The sequence below is a fragment of the Lipotes vexillifer genome, unplaced genomic scaffold, assembly GCF_000442215.2.
Source record: "Lipotes vexillifer unplaced genomic scaffold, Lipotes_vexillifer_v1.1 scaffold528, whole genome shotgun sequence".
Classification (NCBI taxonomy): Eukaryota; Metazoa; Chordata; class Mammalia; order Artiodactyla; family Lipotidae; genus Lipotes; species Lipotes vexillifer.
The window spans coordinates 870135-882174 of record NW_006794582.1 but is presented as its reverse complement, the minus strand read 5'-3'; the positions used below and the strand labels follow the sequence as shown (position 1 = coordinate 882174).

At 38.2% G+C, this 12040-nt stretch overlaps 1 protein-coding gene across 3 annotated transcripts in view; it reads left to right on the top strand.

Moving 5' to 3' along the window:
- The window catches only part of FKBP5 (FKBP prolyl isomerase 5), a 99262-nt gene that overhangs the window by 33436 nt on the left and 53786 nt on the right, over nucleotides 1-12040 (top strand). For 2 of the 3 annotated variants that reach the window (XM_007467255.1, XM_007467254.1), the window contains exon 2: nucleotides 7581-7709. In XM_007467255.1, the coding sequence (XP_007467317.1) occupies nucleotides 7605-7709 (105 nt within the window). In that variant the 5' untranslated portion in view covers nucleotides 7581-7604. The remainder of the gene's footprint in view (nucleotides 1-7580; nucleotides 7710-12040) is intronic. The other variant, XM_007467256.1, reaches the window with a different exon arrangement.

Sequence of the window (12040 nt, the reverse complement as noted above, 5' to 3'; positions counted from 1 at the left end):
CCCTGTGTATTTAAGCTTGTCAGGTTCTTTCTTGTTCTTAAACCTTTGCTCTCCACTCCCCTTTCCACCAAAGCATTTTACTGTTTCCCTTTGTAAGCCTAGTAAAAGTCTCAAAATTCTCACATTTTGCATCTTATACATTCCCCTTATACTTTACATTCACAGTATGCTACCTTTCTCTCCTTTCCATTTCTTAACTTCTCAACCTTTACCATTGCCCAGTGCCTTTGGGAGATGCTAGGGGATACATAAAATCAGCATTTTATTTTCCTTAAAAACTTTTTAGCCAAATACTTATTCATAGGAGATGTCCCATTTTATTGTAAGTAGAATCTTCAGAAATATTTGAAAGGTAATTGCATCCATAAAGTAAAGACATGCTAAGAAAAAATGAGCAATCAGATAATAAGAGAGTATATAGAAATAAATATTTTAAAAAATCCTTTGAACAAATGACACAGTGGGCATAGCTGACAACCAAATGGTGATCTAGAAATTCCGTCAAAGGAGATCTCTTAGAATATAGAGCAAAAAGGCAAAGATGGAATTGAGGTGGTTTCTGGACCTTGTGTGTATATTAGAATCATCTGAGATGCTTTTTAAAAACACTGATGTCCTGACCATAGACCAGTTAAGTCCAGACTCTCTGGGAGTGGGTCCGGGCATCAGTGGCTTTTTAAAGCTTCTCAGGTAATTCTTTTTTTTTTTCCCTTGGTTCTTTGTTGTACTTTATTGTTTTGTTTTTTAAACATCTTTATTAGATGTTGTGTTAGTTTCTGCTGTATAACAAAGTGAATCAGCTATATGCATACGTATATCCCCATATCCCCTCCCTCTTTAATTCTAATATTTATCCCAGAAACATGTTTAGGAGACCTGAAGGATAGAACCAAGATGCCCAAAGTCTGTCTAATAAGACTTCTAGAAGCAGAGGACAGACAGTGAAGGAAAAGAAATATTAGTAGGAACTTTCCTGAGATCCTCAAAGACTTGTCTTCAGCATTTAAGGACCAGGATGTTAAGGCCCCTGCAGGAATGAAGGAAAGAAGATTAATAACACGTATATTCTGGTGATACATCCGAATCCCAGGAGTAAAGAAAATTCTTACATGTTCATAGAAAAAAATGGGAGCCACCTTGTGCATTCAGGAGGGAGGGAAACCTGCCTGGCCTAACTGATCTGAACACAGCGTCTGCTCTGTCCCCCAGGTGGGGCTCTACTTAATTTTTCTGCTCTTTGTGATGCTGACCAGGCTCCCTTTGGAAGAGCTGTTCTTACAGTCGGTGTTCAGAAGGCAATTTGCTCTTCTTTGTTCTCTCCTTCTGGCTGATCTCATCTGTATTCTAGTTCAGTGATACACCTTTTCTTGTTTTCAAGCTCAGAGCTTTGCAGATTTTTCTGTCACTCCATTGCCATTGTGGGGGAAGTTGATCCCAGGCTTTCAGCCCTTGGCATTTGGATGGTCTAATATTTTCTAGACCTTTTTTTGTTTTGTTTTAATGCTAATATAACTCTTTGCCTCCTACTTATTTAAGAACAGTATTTCATCCAAGTAAACAGGGTTAGTGACAGGAGTAATGGTAAATTTGGTCTATTAACTTTGCTTTTCTTCACTAATGACTGAGAAGGAAAGTGAGTTTACCAAAGCATTATATGTATCTGAGAGAGACAATAAAGGAGGAAATAATTTGTAGCAATCAAGGGGTAGCTCCATTTAGGATTCTCTTTCTTCTCCAGTCTTCATGATTGGACATCCCAGAGTCTTTGGTCCCTGAAGAACTGATACAATAATCACTTCTGGAGGCTCAATTCAGCACTTTGGGATTGCACTGGAAATATAGACGGTATCTTCAATTAAGGGGAAGGTAGGAGAGCTAAAGAGAGAACCATGGTTAAATGTACAGTGCAGTGGCATTAAGTACATTCACATTGTTGTGCAGTTATCACCACTCTTCTCCAGAACTTTTTCATCTTCCCCCAAAGACACTCTATATCTATTAAACAACCACTCTATCCTCTGCTCCCCATAGCCCCTGGTAATCTCTATTCTACTTTCTGTGTCTATAAATTTTTAAAAAATATTTATTTGGTTGGTTGACTGGTTGTGCAGGGTGTTAGTTGCGGCAGGCGGGCTCCTTAGTTGTGGCATCAAACTCTTAGTGGCGGCATGCATGTGAGATCTAGTTCCCTGACCAGGGATCGAACCCGGGCCCCCTGCATTGGGAGCATGGAGTCTTATCCACTGTGCCACCAGGGAAGTCCCTGTCTCTATAAATTTGCCTATTCTAAGTACCTCATATAAGTAGAATCATACAATATTTGTCCTTTTGTGTCTTGCTTATTTCACTTAACATAATGTTTTCAAGTTCATCCATGCTTAGCATGTATCAGAATTTCATTCCTTTTTATGGAATAATATTCATTTTAATAATAACATAATACATATTGCACACATACCATATTTTGTTTATGGACGCTTGGATTTTTTCCACCTTTTGGCTTTTGTGACTACTACTACTGTATCAGTTTGAGTCTCTGTTTTTGCTTCTTTGGGGTACATACCTAGGAGTGGAATAGCTGGATCATATGGTGATTCTGTGTTTAATATTTTGAGGAACCACCAAACCTTTTCACAGAGGCTGCACCATTTTACATTACTACCAGCAGTGCATGAGGGTTCTGATTTCTCTACATCTTCACCAACACTTGTCATTTTTCCTTTTTTGATAGTAGCCATCCTCATGAGTGTGAAGTGGTATCTCATTGTGATTTTGACTTGCATTTCCCTTATGAATAAGGATGTTAAACATCTTTTCACATGCTTATTGGCTCTTGGTATATCTTCTTGCATGTTTCTTTTTTAAAGGAGAAAAAGTAAATGTATGAGCATATGTAAGAGCGTTGTTCATCATCTCCCCATTCCGCACCCCGGTATGGAGGAAGCAAATTAACTGGGGGAAAGTAGGTGAATAAATACAGTGTGCAGTTTCATATAGACATATAGTCTGTCTTTATATTTGATCTTGTTTCCTCTGCATGCATGTATATCTCTCTCTTGTGTGTGTCTTGCCTACAAATAGATAACTACTCATGACACTCCTGTGTTACTGGACTTGAATGTTTGATAGAGGCCTGGGGTTGAAAGTAAATGAGGGCTTTCCAGTTAGTCCTTACATGAATATTTTCAAAATTAGGATGCACTTATACTGCATTCAGTTACAAGCCTTTCCCTGTGTTTTCTCTCTTTCTTTTGTGTTTTAGTTTTAGGAGACTGAAAGCCTTTATGGCCCAGACATCTATGGTACTTAGAAAGAGTGCTGCTGTAATTTTGTAATTTTCTGTGTTTCTAACAAAGTAGCCAGTTCCTATATTCTTTTTTGTCTTCTTTCTGAAAACTCTTCTGTTAGACAGTAGGATAATCTGTGATAACAAGATATCTATATTTTAACAAAGAGAACAACTACAACAGTAGGTAATATACATGGTTAATTAGTGGATAAACCTTTAAAATGATTTCTCATTTGGGGGAATATGACAATTTAGTTATGTTAACTGAAGTTTTCAGTACACTGTTGATGAAATTTTAAGCTTAGTCTCATTTTTCTGTGATGTCTCAGGTGTTTGCTGACCAGCACTTTGGAGAGTGCATGCTTATCTGGCATGTCCATAACAGAACAAACTGTGTGTTCCCTCTCTGAGGCTCTGGGCAGCAATTTCCCCCTTTGGACAGTTCAGGGCAGTGAGCTTTATCATAGATTAATATCCATAGCTACAGAGTGATTTTAAATCCAGAATAAACCTAGGGTAGGGGAACGAAGAAAAGGCTCTCTTTTGAAAGAAGTGAAATTTTCTTAGTGTGTCTTACAGGTTTTTAGGAATTATCTGTTCTTACAGCCTTTTTTTCATGTAACATTAGATCAAGGAAGAAGTTTTTCTTTCTCTGTTTTGTCTGCTTACAAAAATCTATACCCCAAATGGTATAACTGGAATTAAGGGGAAGTACTTGGAATGTTCAGTTTATTTCTTTATTCTTCCAGATTTATCTGCCTTTGAAAGTTCAACAAAGTTTTAGTGTTGTTTTTATCTTTGTGTTTTAATTAATTTAATTCGTGCTACCTCTTTTCACATGGACTCCATACTAGTCAGAATCGTTCTGAGATTACAAAGATTATTTGTATCCCTTCAAGTGTCAGAACCAAAAATGAAGAGCAAATTCCTTTATCAAATGAGATTTATAAAGCTTGCAAATCGACTTATACAAGTTCCCTATTTATTTAAATTTTAGCAAGCCATTGTTTCCAAAGGGGAGGGTTAGAACAAAAGAAAATGTTTTTTGATTGACAGTATTTTCATTTAAAAGTTTAGCTGATCTACAAATGACAAACATTCAAAAGAAAGGCATTGCCTTTGGATGTGTTGTAGTCATGCTTTTCTGTTTTTAGCTTTTGGTGATATTTGTGCTCACACATGCTCTCTCTCAAATGATTTGAAAGTAAGTGGCAGACATCATGGCACCTCACCCTTAAATACTTCAGCATGTGTCTCCTAAGAAGGAGGATATTATTCTGTATAAAACCACAATGCTATATCACACTCCAGAAGGCTAACATTATACAGTAATAATAAGGTAATATATGGTCTGTTTTTCCAAATTTTCCTAATTCTCACAAAAATGTGCTTTTATAAATTTTTATTCCCCCTAATCCAGGATCCAGCCAAGGATCACACACTGCATTTGGTGGCTGTGTCTCTTTAGTCTTTTTTAAACCAGAACAGGCCCCTTTTCTTTTAACTTTTTTTTGTCTTTCATAACATTAACATTTTGAGGAGTCTAGGCCAGTTGTAGAATGTTCCACAACCTAATTTTGTCTTTTCTTCTTGATTAGTTTCAGGTTAAATGTTTTTGGTAGGAATACCACATGTATGCTTCCCATTACATCACATCAGGAGGCACACTGATACTGGTTTGTGTTAATATAGAAGATGCAGAGTTTGGTCATAATGCAGATCACTTGTGTGAAGGGGGAGGTTTGTCAGATCACTCCACTGGAAAGCCCTTTTTCCTTTTTTAATAATAAGTGATCTGTTGGTTCATGTTTTGAGACCATGTAGCTGTCCTGTTCCCTAATAACCTTTCATTTGGTGGTTTAAATTTGTTTATTGATTTACTCCAGGGTTTCCCCAGGGGTTTACTGATAGATGTCTATGTACCTGTAAAGCACCAGGAAATTTTTTTTGTGTGTGTGTATTTTTCCAGGGATACGGTCCAACCACCTCCAGAGTGTTTAAAAGATCTTTTCCCTCTGTTTTTGAGGTGGCTCCTGCAAATTTCTATGCATCAGAGAGTGTTTTATAAGTGGTAGGTTACTGGAATTTGGGAACAAACCCTGTTTATCTAATTTCCCTAATTATCTTGCCCAGCATCACACAACAAGTAGGTGCTTAATTTTTGTTGTTGTTTGTTTGAGAACGCTTTATTCTGGCCTTTCCCTTATCCTGAGCCAAGCATTTGGATCTTTTGTGTTTGGCATAAAGTGTACTAGAAAATAGAGCAAAGGGCTAAGCCCCTGGTTTTTGGTGTTCTCTTTGAAGATTTGGGGTCACAGCAAAATTTGATTTGTGTCTTTGTTGACACTGAAGTAAATTTAGGTCAATTGGAAATGATTTAAAACACTATATCAACTATATTTAGTTGTCTAATTATCAGTTGTATCAGTAAGACATTTTTCACAAGTGTAAAATAGCACTTTTTAACTGTGTAGGCAAGAGGGTCCCACAGGTGACTTAGGGAGCCTTATGTCCATTATTAGCCTAATACTGAAGTGATTAATTCTTGTCTTCCCCTGCTCAACCAGGAGAGCAGTATGGAATTCATCATGGCAGCAGCCAGCAGGGTGTGTTTTGTTTTGTCTTGTTGGTTAGCCTGTTGGTATTTGCCTTTCATGAAGTGTCTGTCCTTTAGGTGACTGATGATAATAATAAGAGTTAACATTGGAATAGTATACTTTTAACATACACATTATACCATTTAATCCAGAAGATCACTCTGTGAAAGTAGATATTTTTATTCTAATTACACAGGTAGGGGAAAATAGCTTAGAGAAGTTAAAGTAAGCACATTAAACAGCTTGTAAGGAGCTCCAGATTCCTTGACCTTTCTGTCATTCCAGTCTAAAAGGTAGAGGCATTCTAAGGAATCTAAATATGGACAAAGCATGGCCCTGCTCTCAAGGATCTTTTAAATACAACAAGTGTGTTGTCTTACAAATGTATTATAGACAACAAATCAAGGGGAGAGCTAAGGAAGTATAGAAAAGGGCAGACAACTACAAAATAGAAGGTCAAGTTTGGTAAGATGGAGGTAGCATTTGAGTGGGAAAAATGGGGATTTTATTTTTCTTTAATTTTTAAAATTTTTATTTATTTTTGTCTGTGTTGGGTCTTCGTTGCTGCATGCGGGCTTTCTCTAGTTGCGCCGAGTGGGGCTACTCTTCGTTGAGGTGCACGGGCTTCTCATTGCGGTGGCTTCTCTTGTTGCGGAGCACGGGCTCTAGGCGCGCGGGCTCTAGAGCACAGGCTCAGTAGTTGTGGCGCACGGGCATAGTTGCTCTGCGGCATGTGGGATCTTCCCGGACCAGGGCTTGAACCTATGTCCCCTGCATTGGCAGGCGGATTCTTATCCACTGCGCCACCAGGGAAGCCCAAGAGTGGGGATTTTAAAGAAGAGTGACCAAGAGCATGGAGATGGGAAAGCACGGGACTTGTTATGGGAGAAGAATTGGTCTGGTTTGGACTAGAGCATGAGCTGCATGAAAGAAATTAGTGGAAGCTAGACCTGAAAGATAGGTAAGGATCATGTTGTGGAGGGCCTGGAATGCCATGCTAGGGAAGAACCTCATTCCAAAGGAACTTTTGAGCAGGAAATGAAAAATGTGGCTCTATAAAAGACCCAGTAATAATCATGATAAGTGTTTACATTTTTAAGTTATGACCTTGTGCTAATCTCTTAACATTTGTTATCTCATTAATGCCTCACAGTAACTCTATGAACAAAAACTCCATCCATTTTACAGATGTGAAACTGAGGCTCAGTGACTTTAAGTTTGCAAATGTCAAACAGATATTGCTGGAGCTAGGACTCAGACTAGGGTCTGTCATTTTGAAAGCCTGTCCTGTTTTCCACTGTGATATATTGTCATTTCTTTTATCAGATCACCTGATAAGTTCTTAATTCTCTGTCAAGAATATGGCTGTAGGAAAAGGGCGTTTTCAAAGTTCTGAAAGGACTACTTCTCAACGTGTAATCATGCTAAGGAATAGAATCACTATCAAACCTGACTTGTTCTGCTCTCTAATTTGGGATCAGAGCTGGATGGGAAATTGAAGAGTTGGATGATGTTTCATTTACATGCCTCATGACATCAATACATGCTCATAGCAAATGTTTTTATTTTCCTTTTCAGTGTTTAACCTTATTGGCCCTTAGTAAATCTTGGGTCAGCTAAAGCTCAGTTCCTAGGGGCATTTAAGATGCATAAAGAAGTGATACTTTTCCTAGCTAAAATATGTTTCTTCTCAGCAGGTTGTCTACTTATAAAAGACAATGACTACTGATGAAGCTGCCAAGAACAATGGCGAAAGCCCCGCAGCAGCTGTTGCTGAACAGGGAGAGGATATTACCTCCAAAAAAGATAGAGGAGTATTAAAGGTGAGGCCACAAGGATGAATGACATTTAGGGAAATTTGCTATCTGGAAAGATTGTTAATAAAAATCTTTTTTTTGTTTTTTTGGTTGGAGGTGGAGATGGATAATGTTTATTGAGGCTTACTAAGTACCAAACACTGCAGTTAAATTCCCATTTTGTCTTCATAACTGGAGGTTTATTTTTAATCCCATATTATAGATGGTAAAACTGAGGGCCAGCTAGGTAAATTAACTTGCCCCAAATCATATATCTTAGTAAATGCAGATGTGGGGTTTAGGTCCAAGTTATGTCTGACTCCAAAAGGCTGCGTCTCTCTATTCTCAGAGTTTATAAATGGGTGATTATTTTAATATAATATTTAAGTATATTAAAGCTAGCTAATGACAATTCAAAAGGCTTTTTTAAAAGAAAAAGAAAAGCTAACTTGCAGAGTTCAAAAGGATTGGTTTTTTACATACAAATAGAATTCCTGTGTGCAGTGAAGGTATGTTTTTGAGGTTTCATCAGAGAATATATCTCACCTTTGAATTAGCTTTTCTCCTTAAAAACACTTTTTTCATTCTGTAATTAATCTTTTTTACATTTTTTTTATCTCACAGTGGTTTTGTGAGACAGAGTTCTTTTTGATTCTTCCATTTATGTATGGAAGATATGTATGTGTTATTATTTCGTATAATAAAGAGGTTAAATGGTTTTAGTCATACTAAGTTCTTTTTTCTCCTACACTGTTGTTATGCGTTCAAGTTTTGTATAATTAATTTTTTTTTTGCTGAAAAGATTATCTTAAACATTCTAAATATTACCACTAAGCTGAGTTTTAATATCTCCTTGTGTTATCAGTAGCAAATGAGAATTTTTTTAGTTTGTTTTGGCTAATCTTGCTTATGTGAAAGCTTTTTTCTGTGCCTGAATTTCTTCCGAATATACATGTTTTACTATTAGCTTGCTGTATGCCAAGCCAAAGTTTGAAGACTTGAACCTGTAGAATAAGGGCTTTATGCTATCTATAGCATAAGATGTATATTATGATATCTTCATTCAGAGGGCTTTTCAACCTTGTAGCTCTGTGAATTACTCATCCCATACTCCAGAATGCCTCTCAAGACAGTGGAAATTCTGTGGGCTATCTGCAGCATCTCCCTACCTCTGTTTAAGTTCTTCTCTTTCATCTTTTCAGAGCACTGGTACAGACAACATGGCCCCCAACTTTCCTGAGACCCTGCTTTGTTCTAGGGAGTAAATCTAATAAGATTTTTAGGCTGGTAAGAAACATTCAGAGATTATAAACCCTTTAAATCTTATGGTTTATCACTGTCTAAAGCCTCATGTTTCACCATGGCTTTTGGTTAAGATTAAATAGGTCTTTTAACTCTATGACCTAGAGCAATTTAGTAACCTATCTGTGATGAAGTTTCCTCATTTGTAAAATTAGAGTAATAATACTGCCTACCTCATAGAATTATTGAGATTACATAAAGCATTTAGCACAGTGCCATGATTGTAATAATCTCTCTTATTAACTGTTACTGTATATATTTTTTATTTTTTTTTATTTATTTTTTTTATTTTTTTTATTTTTTTTTTTGCGGTATGCGGGCCTCTCACTGTTGTGGCCTCTCCCCTTGCGGAGCACAGGCTCCGGACGCACAGGCCCAGCGGCCATGGCTCACGGGCCCAGCCGCTCCGCGGCATGTGGGATCCTCCCGGACCGGGGCACGAACCCGTGTCCCCTGCATCGGCAGGCGGACTCCCAACCACTGCGCCACCAGGGAAGCCCTGTATATATTTTTTAAAAGACCAAGGCAGATCTGGGAAGTGAGAAACTAACCCAGGAAGATAAAATTTCTTTTTGGAGGTTACATTTTTAAAATGAATTGAGACTAGATTGTATCCTTAAGACAACTCCAGATTTAGGCACTAAACTCGTCTTGTTGGGGAAACCAGAAGTGATACCAGAGTATCACTTGCTGATGTGAACAGCTCTGACTCTGGTAGCCATTCATCCCATATGCCCAGTTACTTGGTTATGTCCTAGAAATGCAGATTCCCTCCAGGGGAGGCTCAGGCTCCTAAATACTGCATGCAGTTCATGAACACCAGCACTTTTAGAATATCGTGTGATTTCTTTTATTATTATTATTATTTTTGCTGTACGCGGGCCTCTCACTGCTGTGGCCTCTCCAGTTGCGGAGCACAGGCTCCGGATGCGCAGGCTCAGCAGCCATGGCTCACTGGCCCAGCCGCTCTGCGGCACGTGGGATCTTCCCAGACCAGGGCACGAACCCGTGTCCCCTGCATCGGCAGGCAGACTCCCAACCACTGCGCCACCAGGGAAGCCCTAGATTAACTTTTTTGAAACGTTTTTTACCCTTGAGTACTAGAAGGGCAGTAATGATTCTCCTTTTTTTTTTTTTTTTTGTTTACTAGCACTTAATATAATTTTTTAAACTGTAATTATTTTTTCCCAGCTGTATTGAGATATATTTGAAATATAACACTATGTAAGTTTAAGGTATACAATGTGATGATATGATACACATGATATGTGTATCGTGATATGATTCCCTCCCTCTCCTGGAGGGAATCTGCATTTCTAGGACTATAACCAAGTAACTGGGCATATGGGATGAATGTCTACCATGGAGTCAGAGCTGTTCACATCAGCAAGTGATACTGTGGTATCACTTCCGGTTTCCCCAACAAGATGAGTTTAGTGCCTAAATCTGGAGCTCTCTTAAGGATACGATCTAGTCTCAATTCATTTTAAAAATGTAAGCTCCAAAAAGAAATTTTATATATGATATGATACACTTAAATGTTTTGAAATGATTACTGCAGTAGGGTTAGTTAACCCCTTCATCACCTCAGATAATTATTTATTTTTTGTGGTAAGAACATTTAAGATCTATTCTCTTAGCAGCTCTCAAGTATATAATACAGTGTTGTTAATTATAGTCACCGTGCTGTACATTAGATCCCAAGAATTTATTCATCTTATAACTTGGAAGTTTGTACTCTGACCAACATCTCCCCATTTTCCCCTAGCCCCTGGCAACCATCATTCGACTCTCTGTTTCTGTGAGTTCAGCTTTTTCAGATTCCACATATAAGTGATATCACACAGTATTTATCTGTCTTTATTTATCTGAATAATATTCTATTATATATATATATAAAATATTATATAATATATGTATACCACATCTTTATCCATTATTACTTTGAGATAGTGATTTCATTTCCTTTGGATTTTTACCCAGAAATGGAATTGCTGGATCATATGGTAGTTCTAGTTTTAATTTTTTGAGGAAACTTAATACTGTTTTCCATAGTGGCTGTCCCAATTTATATCCCTACCAACGGTGTACAGGGTTTACTTTTCTCCACATCCTCATCAACACTTGTTATTTCTTGATTTTTTGATTATAGCCATGAGTTCCTTGTATATTTTCAGTATCAAATACATGGTTTGCAGATATTTTCTCCCATTGCATAGATTGCCTTTTCATTTTGGTGATTGTTTCTTTTGCTGTGCAGAAGCTTTTTTTAAATATATATATATAAATTTATTTTATTATTTTATTTTTTTTTGCGGTATGCGGGCCTCTCACTGTTGTGGCCTCTCCCGTTGCGGAGCACAGGCTCCGGACGCGCAGGCTCAGCGGCCATGGCTCACGGGCCCAGCTGCTCCGCGGCATGTGGGATCTTCCCGGACCGGGGCACGAACCTGTGTCCCCTGCATTGGCAGGCGGACTCTCAACCACTGTGCCACCAGGGAAGCCCAGTTTATTTTATTTTTATTTATTTTTGGCTGTGTTGTGTCTTTGTTGCTGCATGCAGCCTTTCTCTAGTTGCAGTGAGCAGGGGCTACTTCATTGCAGTGTGCAGGCTTCTCATTGCAGTGGCTTCTCTTGTTGTGGAGCGAGGGCTCTAGGCGCGTGGGCTTCAGTATTTGTGGCTCACGGGCTCTAGAGCACAGGTTCAGTAGTTGTGGCGCATGGGCTTAGTTGCTCCGCAGCATGTGGGATCTTCCCAGACCAGGGCTTGAACCTGTGTCCCCTGCATTGGCACATGGATTCTTATCTACTGTGCCACCAGAGAAGCCCACAGAAGCTTTTTAGTTTGATGTTCCACTTATTTATTTTTGTTGCTTGTACTTTTGGTGTCATATCCAAAAAATTATTGCCAAGATTAATGTCAAGGAGAGTTTTCCCTTGTTTTCCTTTAGATGTTTTATAGTTTCATATCTTATATTTAAGTCTTTCATTGATTTTGAGTTAATTTTTGTGAGTGGTGTAAGATAGGGGTCCAATTTTATTCTTCATAGGGCTAT